At 44.1% G+C, this 23,438-nt stretch overlaps 1 protein-coding gene across 4 annotated transcripts in view; it reads right to left on the bottom strand.

Annotated features, from left to right (window-relative positions):
- Positions 1–568: 568 nt before the first annotated feature.
- The window catches only part of tdrd12 (tudor domain containing 12), a 31,837-nt gene continuing 8,967 nt past the window's right edge, over positions 569–23,438 (bottom strand). For 2 of the 4 annotated variants that reach the window (XM_086302163.1, XM_086302164.1), the window contains 28 exons: positions 23,321–23,430; positions 23,179–23,244; positions 23,045–23,096; positions 21,798–21,823; positions 21,637–21,705; positions 20,506–20,580; positions 19,393–19,453; positions 19,106–19,213; positions 16,814–16,996; positions 16,587–16,740; positions 16,356–16,483; positions 14,718–14,906; positions 10,625–10,753; positions 9,836–9,953; positions 9,580–9,719; positions 8,843–9,060; positions 8,497–8,578; positions 8,144–8,325; positions 7,826–8,033; positions 7,047–7,139; positions 6,705–6,871; positions 6,365–6,607; positions 5,750–5,814; positions 5,211–5,283; positions 4,995–5,108; positions 2,241–2,394; positions 2,040–2,103; positions 569–1,270 (listed from right to left, as the gene is read on the bottom strand). In XM_086302163.1, the coding sequence (XP_086158289.1) occupies positions 1,188–1,270; positions 2,040–2,103; positions 2,241–2,394; positions 4,995–5,108; positions 5,211–5,283; positions 5,750–5,814; positions 6,365–6,607; positions 6,705–6,871; positions 7,047–7,139; positions 7,826–8,033; positions 8,144–8,325; positions 8,497–8,578; positions 8,843–9,060; positions 9,580–9,719; positions 9,836–9,953; positions 10,625–10,753; positions 14,718–14,906; positions 16,356–16,483; positions 16,587–16,740; positions 16,814–16,996; positions 19,106–19,213; positions 19,393–19,453; positions 20,506–20,580; positions 21,637–21,705; positions 21,798–21,823; positions 23,045–23,096; positions 23,179–23,244; positions 23,321–23,430 (3,354 nt within the window). In that variant the 3' untranslated portion in view covers positions 569–1,187. The remainder of the gene's footprint in view (positions 1,271–2,039; positions 2,104–2,240; positions 2,395–4,994; positions 5,109–5,210; positions 5,284–5,749; positions 5,815–6,364; positions 6,608–6,704; positions 6,872–7,046; positions 7,140–7,825; positions 8,034–8,143; positions 8,326–8,496; positions 8,579–8,842; positions 9,061–9,579; positions 9,720–9,835; positions 9,954–10,624; positions 10,754–14,717; positions 14,907–16,355; positions 16,484–16,586; positions 16,741–16,813; positions 16,997–19,105; positions 19,214–19,392; positions 19,454–20,505; positions 20,581–21,636; positions 21,706–21,797; positions 21,824–23,044; positions 23,097–23,178; positions 23,245–23,320; positions 23,431–23,438) is intronic. The other 2 variants (XM_086302167.1, XM_086302166.1) reach the window with 2 other exon arrangements.

Below are 23,438 nucleotides of genomic sequence, written 5' to 3' on the forward strand. Positions count from 1 at the left end.
AAGCGCCGAGCACGTCAGCAGCACCAAAGTGTCTGCGAGACAAATACAGTGGATGATCACAGAGGTATTTCCATGCTTCACGAGATCTAAGAAACCGAGAACACGACGAGGAGGCAGAGGTATAACTGTGAAGGTCAACAATCACGCCACGCCTTCACAAATGGAAATGCAAACAGTTTACAGATGAATCATCATCATCATCATCATCATCATCATCATCATCATCTACAGAGTGGGCCACTGTGGGGAAAATGGGTGTAATTCATAAACAGTAACACAGAACTGGTGTGAAAACCTGAATTAAAGCTCTAAGTTGGTCCTTCAGTCACATCCAGTGTTTGATTCAAATCGACTGCGATGGCAAAAGTTAAACAGTTTCATCTTCCAGCTGCTCGTCTGTGTTCTTCTCCTCAAAGAGAGAGTTTTAAGGAGAAGAACAAGCCCAGGCTGAACACTATGAAACCAACCCACACTAAATAACAGCAGTAAAGACTCCCTTTAACACGACAAATGAGAACAAGAATCTCACGACCTGAATCTGAAATGGAACAAGCATGGGGCACGAATCTCAGCCGGCACCGTCAGCTCACACTGAATATTTTTAATCATCTGTAAAATTAAGCTTAAAAAGGAACATTTTCATTTCAAACTTAAAACAACTCCCTCTCAAATCTCTAAATCTTAGACTAGTTTAAATTCTCACCGTCAGTTTATACATGTACACTTCTTATTGTAAACTTTATATTTAAGACTTTGCTGTTGTTGCTGCTGCACAATAAAAAGCTCCTATGGAGGCGAAGCGACCAATTACAGACGAGAATTTGAAATAAAGAAAAATCTAAATGCAGTTTTGGCTCAAGTCATTACATTTACCTGACAATATTCCCTGTGACCCCCACACACACACACACACACACACACACACACACAGGGGGGAACACTACGACTGTTTCAGAACAACGGGGGAAAAAAATCAAAGTGAAAACAGAATCTGAATTTTTTTTCCTGTCACTGACATGACGGCGAGAAACGCTGCAGCTGGACTCTCGTGGAAGTAAATCTGGAACCCCTACTCTGTGCTGAAGTTAATTTGCTCCCATTGAAAAGGCAGAAGCCTCAAACATTACTGAGGTCAAAGGTCACAGAACAGACACCACGACCCCGAGGATGACGATGGTTGGAGGATGTTATATAAAGTCGTCGCTCTCACTGCTGCTCTCCGAGTTCCTGTACCAGTCATCTTCACCCGTGTTCTCCACAAACCACTGACCTGACAACCAAAAAATAAAACAGGGTAAAAACATTAAATCCTGTTTCTAAGAAAGCTGAAGAGCTGCAACACTGAAGGGAAATAAATAAAAACACAATTCAATGATTCAAAAATCAGTTTAAAAAAACCCACCAGTACAAAGACAACGCATCAAACATCACAAACGCAGAAATTCTGTGGATGATAGAAAATATCTGTTCGTTTTACATGTTGCATCACAGTAGTGCCGCACACAGCAAGACACCCGTCACCCTGAATGGGACCAGTGGAAGAAGATCGATGGACTTCGCTTCACTCAGTCTGAACCATGCAGAGAAACGTGTTCCTGAACATTTAAGGTCTGCAGCCTGGCCTGTGCACACGTTTCTCTGCATTATATCAAGATTTCCATTTTTATTGTGAAAACCAATGATCTTTTGCATTTTGACACCGACAATGTTTCCATAAACTGTTCGACTTCTCGTCTGTGAGGGCGAAACAGCCGGGAGTCGTGGCAGTGCGGGGGCGGAGCACCGAGGTGAAAGGCAAAGCTTTCCATTTCCAATCCACCAACTTTACAACCATCGCTGCTTTGAACATTGCGTTTCTCCAGACCTCTGATGTCCTCATCCAAACTATTTAGAAAAGTTTTAAATATTGGGCTTACGTGATTTGCAAATCATTCCGTTTTTGTGCACATTATCCAGAATCCCTAACATCAGCGTTTCACGTTCTCAGATTCCATCAATAACAGTCACATTTAGACTTCGTTGGGCTTTCAGGATCTTACCATTTGGCACTCCGTCCTCTTCCTCACCCTCAAAGTGCTCCATGTCATAACTCACAAATATATTCTAGGACAAGAAATATCCTATTAGTATTGCTGCTTTTCATAACAAGGGGCAATTACTGCTTTTACTATATTTCCTTACAGTTAACGTGAAGATAATCCTATATTTCTTCTGTAAATCAAAGAAAACTAAATCAGTACCTTGTTTCTGAGGAGTTTGTCCCAGATTCCCGGCTGCTGCTTGACCAGTTTGAGAACTGGTTCATTGTATTTCATTTCCCAGCAGCAAACGTCAGCTGCGATTTCGTAGCGAAGCCCCAGGTCAGCTCTGTAGAACCGACCGTTCACGCTGCCACTGAACACAATCAGCAAAGAGAGAGCAATCAGCAAAGGACCAGTTCTTCTGTGTAGTCATCTATTGTAGTAAATACAGTAGGACTGTCCCCAGAGGACTGCCCTCTGCTGTGAGGGACAGAGTACGTCTGATTTTATAGGGAGGTGGTGGTGAGATAAACGGGGCGCGAAGGATTTTACAGAAGACGCAGGACTTGACTGGGAGCAAGAGGAGGTGCAGCGTCCAGGACTGAACGAGGCTTCAGCGGCTGGAGTCTGTTTTAGAGAGGATTTAATGTGTGATGACTGAGAGGGTGGAGTCGTGGATGAATTCCATGTTGTGGACCTCTGAAGTCACAACCAGGGAGGCCAGAGTAGTTACACAAGCAGTTAAAGACGGACTAAGGAGACTGAAAAACTCCTGAAAGGTCCCAGAGGAGGAGGATGCTGATGTGTCCCCAGTCTGCAGCAGTGAGGTCATTTGTTGTATTTATGAGGGCCATGTCCGTTTTTTTGAGAATGGAGGAGACGGCAGCTGTTTGAGAACTGCCAGGCTGGGTCCTAAGGATTTACTGATGATGGAAACATGATGACACAGGGGGGGCAAGACCTGACCGAGGCGGTCAGCCTGTGATCCAGAGGACAGGTGGAGCAACTTTAATGACCGGCTAAGTAACTTCAAGATGATGGGATGAGAGTGGGCAGGACTTTGTTGTTTTGTGAGAGTTTAATGCGTTTTCATCTACACGTGTAAGCTGCTCTCAGGCGCTTTGTGTAAAACAGAGCCTGATGACAGCTTTCTTTGCACAGAGCTTGGATTGCATGTTCTTTTCTTACTTATCCAAATGTTTTTTTAACCGAGACAACAAGCATATCCTACTGCAAATAAACTACCTGCGTTCATTAGGTCTTTATTTCAAGTGTTTCACATTCAGTCCAGCACCTACCGCTGTTTCCACAACTTAGTGTTAAAAACACCGCTGCAGCTCTACAGAAATGTCTTTTTTGGCTGTGTATATACGAGAACGACATTTCCTGTGCTGTGTCGTCTGAAACCTTCTGACAGATGCTTGGTGGAAAATGTCTGTTTTTTCGTCCTTTGAATCATAAGAATACAAACCTCTCCATCTGCTCAGCTGCTTCTGATGGGATGAGAGTGGGCAGGACTTTTATACATGACAGCAAAGCAGTCTGGCACCTTGACTTTTAAAATCAGAGTAAGATTTGCAAAGGCTGCCGATCTTGTATTTATTTTTTTTACTTTTAATTTTAAATATTCGTTATGGTTCATGTGCTGGTTTTCTTTAAAAAAAAAAAAAAAAGGTCATGTGAAAATACCCAATCAGAAAGCCAGAAAGTATGGCTGTGTCATCATTTATGGACTAAAATACAATATGAAAGGTTTCAAACTGAAGACTGAGTCAGAAGTGTTTACAGCACTTTTAGAGGTTTATGTCTTACGAGTGCAGGCAAGCAGAAATGACACACTGGTGCAGTGTCTGCAGTGATGTGGACGGTGACGCTGTCCATTTAGTGGACAATTTAGATTCCTACTCTCACCTGTGGCCACAAACACTTTAAACGAGTAGACTTTAAACGATCACAGACGCAGAAACACTGGGGAAGTGGCAACCGGTCCATAAAGATCAAGAACCTCACCTGGTTGTGCCAAAAGGCACAAGCTCAAGGAGCCACAACAGGACTTCTTGAGCTGTGGTAAGTTAGTGAAAAGATGAGATCTTGGCTACAGGCTGCAGAAAGGTCAGAGAATGGAAATCACTCCGGAGGACTTCAGAGTAGAGCTGCATCCAAACAAACCAGCTGAGGTGGTTCAGTATCGGAGCGGTACACCTGCCAGGTGAGGTGTTTTGGGAATGCTCAACTGAAAGGAGCCCCCGGGGCAGAGCCAGGACATGCTGGAGCGATGTCTGGTGGCCATGAAGACGACAAGCTGGACTTGACTGATTAGACTAATGACACAGTGAAGGCAGTGCAGACGAATATTTGACCTGCTAGTGTCACGAATAAGCTTTGAATGCCTTTTAAAAGTAGCACCGTGGAAGCTAATTGTAGAATTATAATTGTAATAATGTGACACTAAACGCTGATATTAAAAGATTTTATTGGGAGGGTGGAATAATTAAATCAAAACAACAGGAGCAGAAACTATTTGCTGAATTACGGGACATAAACTCTGTGATGGACTTTTCCTTGTACCAGCGTTTCAATGTATCTGCCTAAACATTTTGCACATCTGCTCTAGATTATGGATTTTTAATTAAATGGCTGAGAATTATTCAGAATAGATTACAAAATAACTTCATTAATCCAAAGAACTGATTAACTTTGCGTCAGATACCAAACAGAACTGAGTGTTTTCACAGCTCACTATTAAACTCGAGTGTAATTCACATGCAGGCTGGTTATACTTTTGTTGCCATGATGCCAGGTCTCTCTTGGAAATGAGATTTTTTACCTGGATAAATAAAGGATTAATAATAAATTATGGTGAACATGTACCCACTCCCACCTGTGTAAAGTGCTCTAGATAACAACCTCCACTGAATGTTGGATGTGATGCCAAATAGGCAAGCGCTCATTGAAGGTCTGAATCTCACAGACCTATAAATGACTCGGTCCGAGCAGAAGTCGCAGCGCTGCTTCTCCGGGTTTGCCAGCTTCACGGTGACAATCGCAGCGTCGGGCGTCTGGAACCAGCGGATCAGAGGGTGGAAACTGAAACAACCAGGAGATGCACGTTAGGACGAAAATCAAAGCTCTGGACACTCAACACCTTTAGGTACTGATGCTGCTGTGGGGAGTTCTTCCAGCTTTTACCTTTGTGATGCATCATCAGAGCCTGTGCTGATGACCTGCTGCCTACTGCTTTGACCAGCACCTTCCTGCACACCTGTATACACGTGCCCCCACACACACACACACACACACACACACACACACACACACACACACACACACACACACACACACTTAACTACACGCTGAGTAGCCAAAAGATTATTTAAAAAGAAAAAAACTTTTTGCATTTACGTAATTTTTTATGGGGCGTGGCCTCTGAGTGACAGGTGGATGGCAACATGAGCGGCTCTAGCTGCTAGCTTGCTGCCCGGCTTCACCTGAACTGGACCTCTGGACCGTGTTTGTGCTGTTGGAGTTTTGTAATGCAATTATCTGACCAATAATATGGCTGCTGTGAGGTTACTGTACTAACAGACCTGTATTTAAAATTTAGGATGGATTTCATATATTATTTTCGCGTCTCTTATGGGCAAAGGTAACAGCCACGCCCATCTAAAACCTGGAAAAGCTCTGATGTCTTTGTTGTTACTGAAGTTTGGACTGAATAAGCTTTTTACCTTCTTCATGCAGGTTCAGAGCAGCAGTGTAGCTGGTTGATGGGAAAACGTCTCCAGCTCTGGTGCTGCGTGTAGGAGAATGATAAAGATCAAGTCAGACACAACATCTGAAGGATAATAAGGAAAGCATTGAGTAATAAAGAAAACTGGAAGACCTCGTCCATGGATGGAATTTACAGTGAGGTTTGTGCTCTGAGACTATTTCTGTTGTTTTGTGAGAGTTTAATGCGTTTTCATCTACACGTGTAAGCTGCTCTCAGGAGCTTTGTGTAAAACAGAGCCTGATGACAGCTTTCTTTGCACAGAGCTTGGATTGCATGTTCTTTTCTTACTTATCCAAATGTTTTTTTAACCGAGACAACAAGCATATCCTACTGCAAATAAACTACCTGCGTTCATTAGGTCTTTATTTCAAGTGTTTCACATTCAGTCCAGCACCTACCGCTGTTTCCACAACTTAGTGTTAAAAACACCGCTGCAGCTCTACAGAAATGTCTTTTTTGGCTGTGTATATACGAGAACGACATTTCCTGTGCTGTGTCGTCTGAAACCTTCTGACAGATGCTTGGTGGAAAATGTCTGTTTTTTCGTCCTTTGAATCATAAGAATACAAACCTCTCCATCTGCTCAGCTGGCTTCTTATCAGTGCTTCTTTGTCCAAAACCACCCTCACTCTCTGACTGGGAGTTCTGATCACACACTGGGACCAGGTGGTCTGTAGGTGCTGGGACCAGGGACTGGTTTCCTGACCTCATTGGCTCTAGTGGAGAAAGGTCTGGAGCCTTGAGGTTGTTGGCCAGAACTTCTTCCTCAGCTGTAATCCTGACATCCTTCAGAGATGTAATATTATCTCCAAGCCTGAAAAAAATCCACAAACACCTGCTACTTTAGTCTTCTTTTAAGAAAATTGGCTGATCAGACCTCGAGTGAATACTTTGGTTGGTTGTCCCTTCACCTGGACATGTGACCTTCATCCTTGCTGCTGCTGTTCTCCTCACACAGCGCCCTCAGCAGGTCCACATGCTCCGGGTTCCCGATTCCCATCCGGGTCTTCAGGATCTCCGCCTGGACGTTGTATTCATTGATGACAGTTTTCATTCCTGGAATCTGGGTGACCCGAACCTTCAAGGAAGAAAACAAAAAGGGAATCCCGACACAACTGGCGGTGCTAAAAACCAGTCCAGCTCAGGTAGGACACACTTAAAAACTGAGACTTTTTAAGCTTTGTAAACCGTAAATATTAACAGCTTTGTACAGATGGCTGTATGGAGAGATGATTTAAAATGTAAAACATCACCATTGGATCAACAAAAACTGTGTTTCCCAGGCTGAGAACTACTCTAGCTCGATGCTGAAGTCCGCGGATCTTCTGGCTGATGGCTCTGGTAACCTGCAGGCGCAAAACAAATAGAAAATTAAACACTCTTTTTCTCTCGTCCCGTTCTTAAGATGGAAAGAGAACCTCTGGTGAAGAATGTCTATCTACCAGAAGTAAAGTCAGAGAATGCATGAATTATTGCCTCCAGATCTCAGAGGAACATTTAGCAGTTTAGCTGCTTGTTTTGGTCAAGGCTGCCATCTCCCTTATTTCTGTTTGTTCTTTGTAAAAAACAATATTTTCATTATTAAACATCTGGTTGACCTTAAACAGCATGGTGGCATCTTAAATCATGCACATAGACTGTAAAACGTTTGGGGGCTCATCCAGGATATGAAGCTCTTGTGCCCAAAGCAAGATTCACGGCTGCCAGTAGCTCCCAGATCAACTTATAATGAATAAACAGAAATGCAACAGCAGCAGAAAGATAACGCCAGTGCTGATGAATGACTGCCTACTCTGCAACCAATCAGCTCTAAGAATAAATCAGAGAGGAGAGAAGTGGTGGAAGCAGCAGAGGAATTAATTGGAATTTAAATCGGAGCTTAATTATAGTTGACACTTTTCGATAGCTTGCTCAGCCCCGTACTTTGTCTCTGATGTAATCCTTTTTAATCCTAACTTAATGAATGATTGTGTTAGATAACAATGCGGCTGTAGCTGTGAGTGTACATGACTTCAAAGTGAGAAAGGGAAACCTTGGGGTGCCAGCTGATCTCAGAATCAATTGGTTTGACCCGGCAGACAACGATCTCTACGGCCTGTCCAGGCAGAGAGTGAAACTGCTCCGGCAGCTCGAGGATCTGATAGGATTTCACCTCCTCCTCCTTTCCCATGTCAATGAAGCAAGCAACTACGCTGAAAAACAGCCGGCCGCCTCTGTCGGGCACAGAGAGGAGCTTCACCCTGATAGAAAACAGACAGGAGTCGACTTACAGTGATGAACTCGCAGTCCCAGAGTGTGAGGCTGAAATCATCGCCACCCAACGGTGGTGTTTAGATTTGATTTGTCAGACCTGTGGAAGACATCGTCCTCCTGCACAGCGTACAGTCCTCCTTCCAGCAGCTTCTTGGCTCCAAGCTTCTTCTCTGCGTAGTACGAAGCCATCTCAGAGGCCATTTTCTCAAAGCCCCCGTCCTCCTCCTCGACGATACGGCCGTAGAAGACTGACGCTGTCTTTATGTAGAGCGGTACAACCTCGGATACACAGAGTCACATCCACTGTTTGTGTTGTTTTAAGTACAATCAGTGATCGTTAAACAAATATCAGGGTTTCATCCAAGAACTCCACTACTGAGCCAATGTAATATCCTGACAGCTGCACCATGATTCACAACATCACTCTGAGAACAGAAGCATCATCCTCACTTCTATGACTCCAGATGCCGGCAGTTTGGACTGATCCAGCTGTGAGACGAAGCGGTGGCGTTCAGGACAAATGCCATTGTTTCTGCAGGGGAAAGCACACAGAATAACATACAAGTCATTTTCTCTTTACTGTCTGAAACTCATGATGTTATAGACAACGCAAGCAACAATATGGCTAATTAAAAAAAAGGGTAGGTAAAAATCTGATTGGCAAAAGAACCCAGCATGAGAAAGATGGCTGCCAGTAAGTCATCCATGTGACAGACAAACTTATCTGCAGACTAAAGAATAAGGCCCGGACCAGTGAACAAGACTGAAACCACAGAGTCGTGTATAATCTGGAGACCTGCACACGCCAAAACTCTTCAGGTATCTGCAGAGGGGGCGGTCTGTTTTCTGGTCCTCGCGTGCCATTTGTACCCCCTGTGCGAAGGTCAGCAGCTCGGGGGGCAGCAGGGCATTTGCCCTTTCCAGGTAGCGCAGAATCCCAATGACGTGGCGGGCGTTCCTTTCTGAGATCAGCAGCACCGACCTGGTGACGGCTGAGCTGCTCCTCGTTTGATCCTGAGGAGAAAAATTAAAAAGTCATCCAGGACCTCAAACATTGACGGTTAACATCTGCTTACGTTTCTTAATACTGAGCACTTTATTAAGAACACCAAAATACATATGGCCTCCCTTTGCTCTGAAAGCCATATTTTCCACACAGCTCCACTGTCAGCCCCAGAGAATGGTAGGGTGGTGTTCAGGGTCTTAATCTCCTGAACTCTGCTGCACCAGCTTGTTTCATTTACAGTCTGATCACTTTGGAATATGAGTATTTTGGAGGCCTTGCTGACGGCTGGGCTCATTGTCAAGCTCCTCTTGAGGTTCTTTAGGTTTTGCAGAGACGAGATGATCACTAAACTTTTAATTCTGGGTCAGATCAGAGCACAGCGGCAGAAGAAATATAGACAACCACAGTTTTTCTGTTTGGATGTTTGTGTGAGCATACACTTGTTCTGTAGCTGCAGGACCCTGTGTTACCTGAATAAGCAGGTGTACAGGTGTTCCTAATAAAGTGCATCCGCCACTCGTTCTTACTCGTTTTGAGAAGTTCCTGAAGTTTTCAGCCATGCAGAAGAGTCGGCTGCCAAAGAGCTTAGGAGAGGAGGGGAAACTGTAATGGACGATGCAGGTCGCATCTCTGATATCCAGACCCTTGAGACAATCGTCGGTGGTTACTAGAGGTCAAAGGTCAAACAAGAAAAAGAAATGACAACTGCACGGCTCACGTTCAGGTTCATGTAATCAGGTTAACGGTCACCATCAAAACAAATTGAGAACTATTTTCAGTTACCGAGAACAACGTGAGTGCCGGGGCCGATGTCCTTCTTCCACTGCTCGAGCACAAAGTCCATGTCGTGAGTTAACCCCTCGTGGATCTTGAGGCAGAAAACTGACCTGGTGCTCACAGCCTGACGGAAGAAAAGGTCAGGAGGGCAGATTTAAATTAAAATTATTACTTTTAGTTTAATCAATTGCACACAGTTGAGTGCCACAGAGAACTGGAGCTGTTTTTAAAAGGTGAAGATTATAAAACATCAGTGTGTGTGAGTGAAGCAGGTTTATGTGTCTAGTGTTTTGTTTGTAGAGTATATTATTGTATTACTACGGGGCGACCGTGGTTCAGGGGGTTGGGAAGCTCATCTGTAACCGGACGGTCGCCGGTTCGATCCCCTGTCTCTGTCCTGGTCGTTGTGTCCTTGGGCAAGACACTTTATCCTACCGCCTACTGGTGTTGGCCAGAGGGGCCGATGGCGCGATATGGCGGCCTCGTCGGTCTGCCCCAGGGCAGCTGTGGCTACAACCGTAGCTGCCTCCACCAGTGTGTGAATGTGAGAGTGAATGAATAGTGGCATTGTAAAGCGCTTTGGGTGCCTTGAAAAGTGCTATATAAATCCAATCCATTATTATTATTGAAGCAGTAAGGATTGACTTGTTATTTTACGGCACTGGATATCTGTGTTTCACTGCATACATTTATATGAGATCATTGTGTTTGAGAGACAGGATGAAGTCGATATCTTCCTGTCCTGACTTTATGACAAAATATATACTTGGATGTAAAAAGCAGCCCGAGTGTCACCTTGAACACATCTTCGACCTCCTGAAAGGAGTTTGCTACGATCAGCGTCTTCTGGCCGACGTCGGGGCTGAAGCCAAGCGTTCCCAACAGGACTGAGATCTTACTGATATCCAGAGTCATGAGGATGACCTGCAGGGGGAACAAAACACAAGCCAGTAGAGACTTCCGCTTAATGTACTGTGCGATTATTTCAGTTGCGTTATTCAGCTCCTGATCAAACTGTATGACTGAATCGTAGGTAGAGCTGGGCCATATCATACTGTTCACGGTAATACCGGTACAATGCTAGACAACGATAAGAAAATGAAATCTCGCGATATAATATGGGTAAAACGCGCAACGCATAAAACGTGCCTTTGTTTTCATACACACATGGCAGAAAAAGCATGGCGCTAACGGAGAATGAGAAAGGCGGATCGTTGAGTGAAACAGATGAACCAGAACTGGTTTGTAAAAATGGTGCCACTTCAGTGATGTGAAACTGGTTTGGTGTTTGTCCGTCAGATACACAACAAAGCACTTTTTTTTTGTAGAACATGCAAGCGGCCGTTATTGCCGTATCTGTCGGACTGAGGTGCTCATAAATCTGCGAGTAATCTGGGTCCTAAACTCTGTCCACTTCAGGTCCCAAAGTCAAACGAACACTGCAGCATCACTAAGAGTTAAAAACTGTCTAAATTCTTTCATCTTCAATAAAATGATCAGCGTTGCTGCTTTACCAGGTGTAACTATGAAGTTTAACATCCAGGCATCCATGAAAACAGAATTTATTACATTTAACGGAGTTAGAAGTTAGCAGGAAGTTAGCTCGCTAGCTTCCACCTAAAGATGATGTAGCATGTTCTGACTGAGAGATTTCTGAAATAAATTCAAACGTACAGCTCTGCTATCACTTCCAACATGAATGAAGACGGAAAACTAAACAGCAGTGACGTTTGTAGGGTTACTGAAGTTGGGCTAGCTGGTATATAATGATGTGCTACGTGACCGCTAGCGACACAGCTATGTTAGCATAATATAAACAAGCTAACTTTTTTCCACTCGATAAAAGTTACCGTGAGGGTTCCTGATAGTCAGGGACAAATGCAATCGCATGGCAGGATGCTGTGAACGGATCAAACTTCAGTCAGGAGAACAACTGAGATAATCCATCCACAACACGAGGTTAGTCATTAATATACTGCAACAACATGGGAATAGAGCAGCTGTGATAGAATACAGCATTAATGAATCAATGGTACAGAAGTGGAGGAAGCAAGAAGAATGAGTTTAATAAAGTTAGATTTATCTGACTGCTTTGTTTTGCTTAATGTGTCTTATATTCCCGTGCACCTTATGGTCTGAAAAATCCGTATTTGACTTTTTTATTTGGCACACTGCAGTTTAATGCTGCAAAGCACCTCTTTTTAACTTCAGTGTATATTGTACATGGTTATGCTCAGGATATGTCAGCCCATTTCTACTGGAAATGTTTTTTGGTTAAACTTTCAGCAAGGATTTTGCATTTTCACTGTTAAATGTTTATATAGCTTTAATGCACATAAAAACAGCTGCTTGTTTAAGTGAAAATAAATGGATGGGGGTTTTTTTTGCGCTAGTAAAGTTGTGCAGTTGTATTTTGTCTCACATCAGTTACAGGGAGTGCAGAATTATTAGGCAAATGAGTATTTTGTCCACATCATCCTCTTCATGCATGTTGTCTTACTCCAAGCTGTATAGGCTCGAAAGCCTACTACCAATTAAGCATATTAGGTGATGTGCATCTCTGTAATGAGAAGGGGTGTGGTCTAATGACATCAACACCCTATATCAGGTGTGCATAATTATTAGGCAACGTCCTTTCCTTTGGCAAAATGGGTCGAAAGAAGGACTTGACAGGCTCAGAAAAGTCAAAAATAGTGAGATATCTTGCAGAGGGATGCAGCAGTCTCAAAATTGCAAAGCTTCTGAAGCGTGATCATCGAACAATCAAGCGTTTCATTCAAAATAGTCAACAGGGTCGCAAGAAGCGTGTGGAAAAACCAAGGCGCCAAATAACTGCCCATGAACTGAGAAAAGTCAAGCGTGCAGCTGCCAAGATGCCACTTGCCACCAGTTTGGCCATATTTCAGAGCTGCAACATCACTGGAGTGCCCAAAAGCACAAGGTGTGCAATACTCAGAGACATGGCCAAGGTAAGAAAGGCTGAAAGACGACCACCACTGAACAAGACACACAAGCTGAAACGTCAAGACTGGGCCAAGAAATATCTCAAGACTGGTTTTTCTAAGGTTTTATGGACTGATGAAATGAGAGTGAGTCTTGATGGGCCAGATGGATGGGCCCGTGGCTGGATTGGTAAAGGGCAGAGAGCTCCAGTGGTTTGGGCTGGTATCATCAAAGATGAGCTTGTGGGGCCTTTTCGGGTTGAGGATGGAGTCAAGCTCAACTCCCAGTCCTACTGCCAGTTTCTGGAAGACACCTTCTTCAAGCAGTGGTACAGGAAGAAGTCTGCATCCTTCAAGAAAAACATGATTTCCATGCAGGACAATGCTCCATCACACGCGTCCAAGTACTCCACAGCGTGGCTGGCAAGAAAGGGTATAAAAGAAGAAAAACTAATGACATGGCCTCCTTGTTCACCTGATCTGAACCCCATTGAGAACCTGTGGTCCATCATCAAATGTGAGATTTAAAGGAGGGAAAACAGTACACCTCTCTGAACAGTGTCTGGGAGGCTGTGGTTGCTGCTGCACGCAATGTTGATGGTGAACAGATCAAAACACTGACAGAATCCATGGATGGCAGGCTTTTGAGTGTCCTTGCAAAGAAAGGTGGCTATATTGGTCGCTGATTTGTTTTGTTTTTGAATGTCAGAAATGTTTATTTGTGAATGTGGAGATGTTATATTGGTTTCACTGGTAAAAAGAAATCATTGAAATGGGTATATATGTTTTTTGTTAAGTTGCCTAATAATTCTGCACAGTAATAGTCACCTGCACACACAGATATCCCCCTAAAATAGCTCAAACTAAAAACAAACTAAAAACTACTTCCACAAACATTCAGCTTTGATATTAATGAGTTTTTTGGGTTCATTGAGAACATGGTTGTTGTTCAATAATAACATTATTCCTCAAAAATACAACTTGCCTAATAATTCTGCACTCCCTGTATATCATTATCGCAAATTTTCAAATATATATCGTGATAAATATTTTTGGCCATATCGCCCTGCTCTACTCGCAGGGGTTAGAAGTTCGTAGGTCACGATGCATGTTCTCGCACTATACGGCTTGATGTGACCCGAGTGCTCACACTGTGTCCAGATTTTAGCTTGGTAACATGAAGTGTTACCAAAACTTACATTATATGGCTAATATACAACACAAAATCAACAATACAACACACACCCACACACGATCCAACTCTTTTCACGGTTATTGTGGTCGTGATAATTTTGTCAGGCCACATCGAAAAGGCTCGGACGAGCTTGCCAAAGTTCTACAAGTTGTGGCTCCATCGCTTGTGTCCAGATCACACGCTGCACTGTGGCGTCGCTTCGTCTTTTTCACTGACATTTCTGTGTTTGCGCATCTACAGTATCAGAGGTTGCGCTAAATCGGCTTGTGACGCTGCTAAAAATGGTAATTGGCCTGTATTTCTATAGCGCTTTTACTAGCCCCCCCTAGGCACCCCAAAGCGCTTTACACACCCAGTCATCCACCCATTCACACACTGGTGGAGGCAGCTACAGTTGTAGCCACAGCTGCCCTAGGGCAGACTGTGTGATAGCCTCACGAGGGGTGACCAGGATTTTAAACAGGTTTGATGTTCTTGTAACCATACTATTGCTTATCAGGAGCTGGTCTTATTACCCCGTCTATACTACACGATGCACGACACGTGATTAAGGCGAAACTCGGGCCGATCCCTAAAACGGTAACACAACTAAAAAAATCATCTTAAACTGGGCCAAAAATCACACAGTGTGTGCCCAGCTTCACACTGCACCCAGCTCCTTCCCCTTCACTCTTATTTTATGCAGATACTTAAAAAAAGGTAACTGAGACCACTGTTTAACCCTAATTTGAACAGGAAAGTTTTTACTGACCTGCTGAACGTTACCATAGAGAGCGGCTTCCTCAGGAACGCTTATGACGATGCTGGGGCATGGCATGTAAGTGGATAACAAATCCTCCATGTGATTTGTCCATCTTTTGGCTACAACAATCAGCTGTGGAGGACAGGAATCACTTTCCTTGTCAGAGGTGACCTGGAAGTGCTGCAAGATGGTCGTCATCTGACAGAAGAAACAAAAATATTTCAGGCTTGGTAAAATCCAACCATCAAACTCTTTGTAACTACAAACACCGTCTAACTACAAAATAGCAGTTTACTCTCTTAAAAATATTATCAATGGTAAAAAATACTTTTTTTGGTTTAATGTAGCTAAAGAACACCAGGCCTGAAAATCTGTTGTTTCCAGTTTCAAAAGCCACTTTTGTGTCATGCTGTGTTGTACTTTCTACATTTGTGTTGCCACCTGTGTGACTGGCCGTGCAGACATGTTGCACCTGCTCTTGTTAACCTCAGCTCAAGCTGAGCTGTCCCTCTGATTTCTAATCCTGTCCGTTCTGCTCATTCCCATCAATAATGACCACTTCCCGTCACTACAAAATACGACTTCACAAATAAAACAGAAGATCATATTTTTCCTTGAAACAAACACAGCTATCGGAGAATAACATTGATGTAACTGCAGCACATTCTAGTTTCAATATTAATTTCACCAGATGGATCGCAGAAGAGTTTCTCTGCTAACTGTCACGTAAAATAGCACTAGATGTAGTATTTTACAGAAACTGCATCAACCTGCACAGAGCAGGTGAGCTGGGCAGGAAGGGCCTGGAGAATCTAGCCTATTTTCAAAATAAAAGACTCTTATTCTGAAACACTCTCTGTTCGAAGGACACACAAACCTGAATCTTTGACAGAGATTCTGTTCATAGCTGTCATGGATAGAACATCCAGGGGTAGCCAGGGGGTGGAAAGCTTCTGCTTCAGGATCTCACTTCTGGGTTTTACAGATAGCATGGTTCTGTTGGCTTCATCAGCAGGTAGCATCAGGCTCACACTGGAGCAGTTCACAGCTGCGTGTGAATTAGCACCTCAAAGTCTGAGGCCGGAGCAGGACCATGGCCTCCGGGTCACAGACTAATTATATGCTTTAAGTCTCTTGGGGTTTTGTTCAGGAGTGAGGCAAGAGTGGAGCAGAAGAATCATTAGTGATGTAATCATTGGTTATTTTCCAACCCTCGCTTATGGTCACAAGCTCTCGGAGACGGTGGATACAAGCAGTGGAAATGAGGTCCTTTTAAGAGTGGCAGGATGAGGAGTTGAATGATTCCACATCGAAAGGAGCCAGCTGAGGGGGCTACAGAGCCTCTCCAGGATGTCCTGGGAACACTGAGTGAGCTGGAGGCTGGAGACCTGGGCTTCTCTGCCGAGGCTTCTGCCCCCACAATCAGTCTGCACGTCCTCTGTACCCCTGCACATTGTACTCTGCTTATCTTTTGGATTCAGGTTTGTAAGCTTTGCATTTTCTGGAAATAATTCTCTCTAACCCCTCTGATAAGTTTTATTACAGGTTACTATTTGAATTGATCCTATCTGATGCCCGTCAATGAAAACGGAACTAAAAACTGACGCGATGTGTGCACATTTACAGTTGTACATCATAAGTCATCACCTCATCTGGAGCCAGACTGAAGAGCTGGTCAGCTTCGTCCAGCACCAGGTGGCACAGCCGCAGGAAGAGGAAGCAGTGGCAGGACAGCAGACGGACCAGACTGAAAGGAGTGGTCACCAACAGCAGGCCTGGAATTAATCAGATTAGAAGATTCTGAATAGTTACTGATGTAAATCAATCATTTATCGACCACCTAGCAGACTGCGATGATGCTCGTTATGCTTAACTCACAGTTTTTGGGGATCTTGACACTCTTAGCCTCGTCCTTGTTGATGCCCAGCAGCACAGTTGTGGGGTAGAGCTTTTGGGAGACCTTACTCACCCCCAGGAGGTCATATACAGCTTGGACCTTCTCCCAACCGGGACACAGCAGCACAGCTATGGGCTACAAACATACGAATTGATAGTGACAAAAGCAGAATTCATCCATGCTTCCTGCCTCCTGTGTGTGCACTCACCCCTGAGCTGGAGGTGTGGGAAGTGAAGATGGAGTTCAGCATGATGTGGGTAAGGAGTGGGGTAAGGTAGCTGAGCGGCTGGTCTGCGCTGCTGGAGATAACAAGGGTATGGTATCCTCGAGCCACAGCTGGCCAGCTGTAACAGTCAGCTGGAGACAAGGTGCTGTACTGCTTCCGCTGCACCTGGAGACAAACGGTCACTGTGAGAGGAAACCACCAAAAAACCGCACTTCCTCTAATGCCCACTAGATGCTGTCTCAGTACTACGACTCAAAAAACACAGATGCTTCGTGAGCCGTGGTGTCTACGTCCACCTTTTCTACTGACTGTTTGAAACTCAGATGGAGGTTAAAGAGCGGCGAGGGACTGACACAAGAGAAGACTGAGCAGTCACATGAGAGCGCGGATGAAACGGATAGTTATCAAATAAGATCAGTAATACAGAAAGGGTTTTATTGCCAAATGTTGCACAGGTTTACAACATTAGGAAAACATACTGTAAGACAACACTTAAATAAAAATTAAAAGTGCTAAGTATATATATATGGTTCATGAGTCCAACAGCAGAGGGGAAGAAACTGTTCTCATGGCGAGAGGTTCTGGTGCGGATGGACCGGAGCCTCCTGCCTGAGGGGAGCAGATTAAACAGACTGTGTCCAGGGTGAGAAGGGTCAGCTGAGATCCGAGCTGCACGCCCCAGTGTCTTGGAGGCGTACAGGTCCTGCAGTCAATCATCTTCTCAGCAGAGCGCACAACACGCTGCAGTCTGTTTGTCCCTGATAGTGGCTCCAACGTACCACATGGTGATGGAGGTGGTGAAGATGGATTTGATGACTGCAGTGTAGAATTGCATCATCGTCCGTGTTGGCAGGTTGAGTTTCTTCAGCTGCCTCAGGAAGTACATCCTCTGCTGGGCTTTCAGCAGAGGATGAGTAATTAGCGGAGTAGTTACTTCCTAGCTGCTCTTTTTTATGGCTATAATTTAACTACTTCAGCTGTAGACACTGAAGGATTACAGTCTGTTGAGACCAAAGGCATGAGTGCGGATTCCTGTCCCTCTAATAACCTTTAGGTAAGCTGACATACACATAAACATCTACTTCCGTCCAGAGTTGCAGTAATTTTTCACCAAGAACTTGAATTGATGATTCAAGAGTCGAACTGTGTGAAGTCTTCCTGGGGCTTCGGTCTGACCTCTGTGGTGTTGGATGCATTTTTTGGACTTCCAGAACCATCTTCCACAGTTTGTATGAATGCTGGAAGCACCACCCCAGTTAAACCTGGACTCATGAGACCATCCAACCACCAAGTGCTTTTGTTACTATAACACAGCAGTTTAGTCTCAGTCCCAAGTCCTCTTCGCGTTGTACACATTTCACCAACATTTGTTATGTCAGATCACGATGATGACCACGTTTCTTCGTCAAAGATGATGGTTCACCTCTGTCCTCCCAGGTTTTAATATGCTGGACTCTTTTTTTTAAACCCAGTTTCTGTACTTTCAGTTTCTCCCACATTATTTCTTTGCTTGATGAAGGACAATAATTTGATCCCAATTCGAGTAAAAGCTTCTCTTCTCCAGGACCATGTCTTCAAACACGGTAGGTTAAGAAATGAGAAGCTACTTACTGCTTCAGGGTTAAATAACCTGTTGCCAGTTGAAACCTACGAATCACTCTTACCTGTTTGCTTAGTTAAATCCAGGCGCTGATTTTTTTCGGCCAGGCTCTGATGCCTCGAGTCTCAGCATCGCTACGCTCACTGTCTGATCGCTCGGTCCTCATGGACAGCGACAGCGCCTCGTTGCGTTTTAAAATTATGGCGACAGCAGCACTCCCGTGTCCTATAAGGGAAGCTGATGCTCAAGTGCCTTAAACCTGCACTCGTGATCTTATGGTCTCACATGATAGTTTAAAATCTTACTGAATTTAAAATGTCCTTTATGTCAATCAGAGTCAAGTGTAAGCACACACTCGTCCTCAGATTCAACTTCAAATCAACCCCATGCTCAACGCTTTCATTGAAAAAACAATAAAAAAGTGCGGCAGTGTGTCCATCTTTTAAATACTCTAGATGAAGGAAATAATCAGTAAATTAACAACAACTTTATTTGTATTTCTGAACCATTTCTGAGAACATTTCAAATTTGAAATTGAATCTGATGCTGTGTTGTTAATAACGAAACCACTTTCACAACATTTACAATTACACCTGAATGTTCAGGTCACTAAACTCTCGTTTCCTAGCATGTTAAAGATCCTGATGACAAACTCAGGGCGTATTCTTGTTTACCCAGCAGAGGGTGTCTGCGATGGCGGGGTCATTCACACTGATCCACGGCTCTGCTGGGGAGGTAGCGTGCACCAGAATCCCACTCCGGCAGGGGTCGAGGGGAGAAACCTGAGACATCCAGGTGAAAGGACAAAGGAGGCTTTAAATAACATCATGAGCAGTGTTTGCATGAGTAACAACCAATAAATCTACAGGCTTTCATTTTCATATTTTCTAAGAGGTAAAATAATTATTTTTTAAATTTTATTTGCACTCTAACTAAATCAGAGTTGTCTGCGTAAACGTACCACAGCGTCTTGGGCGTCGGGATCGGGGTTCAGAGCCTGTGGATTCAACAACTCCAACAGGCTGCATCACAGACAGAACATGAAGAAACTACTTCAGTCGAACAGTCTGGACACAAATTACTGCCTGACATAGTACTACACTACACAGCCACTTCATTAGGTACACCTTGGTAGTGGCAGGTTGGAGCTGCTTTTGTCTTTAGAGCCGATTTCATTTTACATGGCTCAGATTCAACAAGCTTCTGCAAACACTCCTCAGAGATTTTGGTCCATGTTAACAGGACATCATCACACAGCTGTTGCGTGCTTCACCACGTCTCAAAGATGCTCTTTTGGAGTGAGATTTGGTGAATGTGGAGGCCACTGAGATGATGCTGAGAGGATGCTACGCTGTGGTCATAAAGGGATGGACACGGTCAGCAACAACACTCGGCGTGGAGTTACAGGCAGGATGGATCCATGCTGTTATGTTGTTCATGCCAAACTTTGACCCTGAACCATTGCAGCAGATATAAAGATTCATCAGGTCGTACAGTGTTTTTCTATCTTTTATTGTCCACTTTTGGCGAGTCTGTGTAAACAGAAGCCTCAGTTTCTGCTGTGTAGCTCTTCTGCTTCAAGACAGAGATGCTCTTCTGCAAACCTTGGTTGACTTGCTATTGGCCTTCCTATCAACTCGAAGCCGTTCTGCCCTTCTCTGACCTTAAACAAGGCATTTTCTCCCCAGAGAACTGCTGCTCACTAATCAGCCAATCACACGGGGCCTGATATTTGTTAACAAGCAGTTAGATACAGGTGTGTCTAATACAGTGGCCGGTGAGTGGATTTTACAAGCAAACTCAAAGAAATGATTAACACACCTTTTATCCAAGCCAGTAATTGTATTTTCATCATCAGGTGCAGTTAACACAATTTAAAAAATAAATAAAATTGAATTAAATGAAAAACATTTCATGTCTTTACTCAGTGTTTATGTCTTATGGGGATCGAGGAAAGCTCAAAGACAGGAGCAGTATGGTTAAAACACAGTGTGCAGGAGCTTCTATCCTGTAACGTGTTTCTATCAGGTTGACCTGTGTCGTTGCTTCCTGAGAGAGAAAAACTGCAGCTCACCGTGCACAGGCCCAGTCCTTCTCACTGCGCTGGGTCTCCTCTGCTGGAGCCGAGGCGACAGATGTGCTGGAGCTGCTGATTAAAAGAGAAAATCAGAAACACGTTTAAAGTGAAGACAAAGATGCTGAATGTGGAGAAAGCACACATTATTATTAATATTAATTAATCTCATCAGATTTTCCCGGGAATGTGGAACAGTCTACTGGAATTCTGTTTAGGTATAAAAGGATAAAGATGGAAGAACTACACAGAGAAGGAGCTGCACACATGCCCGACATCACAGAAACACTAATTTTTACTCTGGTAGAATCTAAGAATATATTACGGGTGCAAAGATTCACGGTTCGATATTTTTTTCGATACAAATAAATGTTCATGCCTTTTTAATTTGTTATTTATTAAAGTTATAAAAGTACAGTTTTTAAATTTAATGTTGCTGAAACAAAAGTAATAAAAAAATTAATCTGAGGAATCACTCATCTTTGAAAAAGAGTTTATTACAGAGAAATGGCTCTTTCAAAATAAAAGCTATACTATAGCTTCTTCTGGGCTATATTCTCAGCAGCATATTAAACATATCAGGTCCCCATAAGGAGAATCCTGTGCTAACGGCTGTCTAAATGACTCGGGTAAAGTTTGTAGCATGCGTGCTTGTTGTTTTTGTCTGCTTCCACTTGTCTTTGCACTAGGATGCTGTCGGAGTAAATGTGCAGTCATATTCGTTGTGTTCCCACTAGTGCTGTCAGCGTTAATCTGAAATGACGTTAACGCCACAACACGGCAAATCTCTGTTAACGAGCTACCGCGGATCGCCCCGTGCGTGGGGCTGGACGGCCAACACGTCGACAGTGCAGCCTAGGCAGAGTAGTCGAACGCAGATCCACTGAGCGCTCAACACAGACAGCATCGTCAGAAGGAAAGTTGATAAAATAAATTAAAAATGTTGTATTGTTCGATACATATGCGTACCGAACCGAAAGCACTGTATCGAACGGTTCAATATCGATACGAGTATCGTTGCACCCCTAATATATATGTAAAATGCAGGTCCTGTTGTTGCACTCCAACATACCCCTAAGAGTACTTAGTATGACCATTTGGTTTGGTTTTTCCTCATGCAGAGTACTCTACCTTGCCTCTTCATCCACCAAAGATTCAGCCTGACAGCTCTGAAGATTCTCAGCTCCTGGTTTCTCACTGCTGGGACAGACTGCAGTCAGTGAGGGGAACCCAACAAATGAAGCAATCAGCTCAGATAAAGACTACTATCTGGGCTAATTTTTGTCTTTTACCTCATCAGAGGCAACACCTCAGCTTCCTGCAGGGAAAACAAACCAAACAAGATTCTGGATTTTAGTTTCAGAAACATCACAGGATGGAACAGAGTTTAGTCACTAACAGCACCAAGTCTGTCCTGAGTCTGACCTCATAGCAGCCTGTTAAGGAATATATTCTAAAACACTTCTTCAGCAAAGAGAAACACACAGAACTCTTGCTAGCAAGGGCGGCCTCCGGACTGAGAGACTCGCCTAAGAAACTGCCCCTGTCTTTATTTTATACTTCAGTGAGTGAGAGAGTGTGTGTGTGTGTGTGTGTGTGTGTGTGTGTGTGTGTGTGTGTGTGTGTGTGTGTGTGGTCAGAGTGTGACCCCATAAAATCTTCCCTAAACCTGCTGGTCTCAAAGTCCAACAGTTCATCAAACCAAAAGGCACTTAGACTAAAACAAATATAGCTACGTTAATCCTACCATAAAACAATAAAACAAGGTACGACCTCTCCCATGCTCCTAGGATGTGGGGGTGAACACTCTAGAACAGGGGTGCCCAATCCCGGTCCTCGAGAGCTACCGTCCTGCAGCTTTTAGATGCATCCTTGTTCCCACACACCCGAATCAAATGAATGGCTTGTTATCAGGCCTTTGCCAAACACGATGGCATGCTGAAGAGGTAATCAAACCATTTGATTGAGCTGTGTTGGAGTAGGGATGCATCTAAAAGCTGCAGGATAGTAGCTCTCGAGGACCGGGATTGGGCAGCCCTGCTCTAGAATGTTACAGACCTCCTAGGATGAGACATTCTTTCAATATGCCACCAACTATATACTTCTACACACAAATGATTACATGCAGCATTCTACCATATGCAAACTTATATCACTAAAAGATTATACCGACTACTAAATACAATTTTCCATTGACACAGCTGTACCACACAGGCTCAAATGTTCTTACTATGAGCGGGTGGAAATCCAAATCTCAGTCAGGAGTGGGCGCATCATCTAAAAGCTGCTCTTTTTTCTGTACGAGTGCAGCAAACCTGCAGCACGTCAAGCCGACTGGACATTTACAACAACCAGCTGCTGACTGAGATGCTTCCTCCTGCATGAAGTATCAACTCAAACCTTCAGGAGGATTCATGCCTGCACGACACGTGTACATTAATGAGCGCCCCCTGCTGACACCGCTGGAGTACACGGCGGGCTCAGCTGTTAGAACCTAGTTGGTCCAACCTGCACCTGCAATGTTGGAAAATGCACTCACCTGGGGAGCTGCCAGCTCGGAACTGCTGCCCGGCTTCATAAACTGTAGAAACCTGTGAGGAGGGGGCGACAGCCCATCACACATGATGATATAAAACATCATGTGCCTGCGATCTGAGACTGTGGCCAACTCACCTGAACAGCTGATGGTTTTTTGTGAGGGCTGCAGCCAGAGACGAGTCTGCGTCGTCTGACGAGCTGCTGAAAAGTGAACAGAGGCCACTTGGTTGCTTTTAATCGGAACTCTGCTGAACTGAACAACTGAACGGGCGCTCACCTCTCAGCTGCGTCTGAGCCGCTCCCTGACTGGCTGTTTGGAGACAGCTGTTGTTTTGTGACCACTGACCGATGTTCACCTCCAGCCTTCACCAGCTTGTGTTGTACAATCTAAAGCA

This window comes from Aulonocara sp. 'chitande type north' Nkhata Bay, linkage group LG7 (assembly GCF_057382095.1).
Source record: "Aulonocara sp. 'chitande type north' Nkhata Bay isolate Kocher_YH1m ecotype deep benthic linkage group LG7, A_spYH_male_GT1.1, whole genome shotgun sequence".
In the NCBI taxonomy this organism is placed as follows: domain Eukaryota; kingdom Metazoa; phylum Chordata; class Actinopteri; order Cichliformes; family Cichlidae; genus Aulonocara; species Aulonocara sp. 'chitande type north' Nkhata Bay.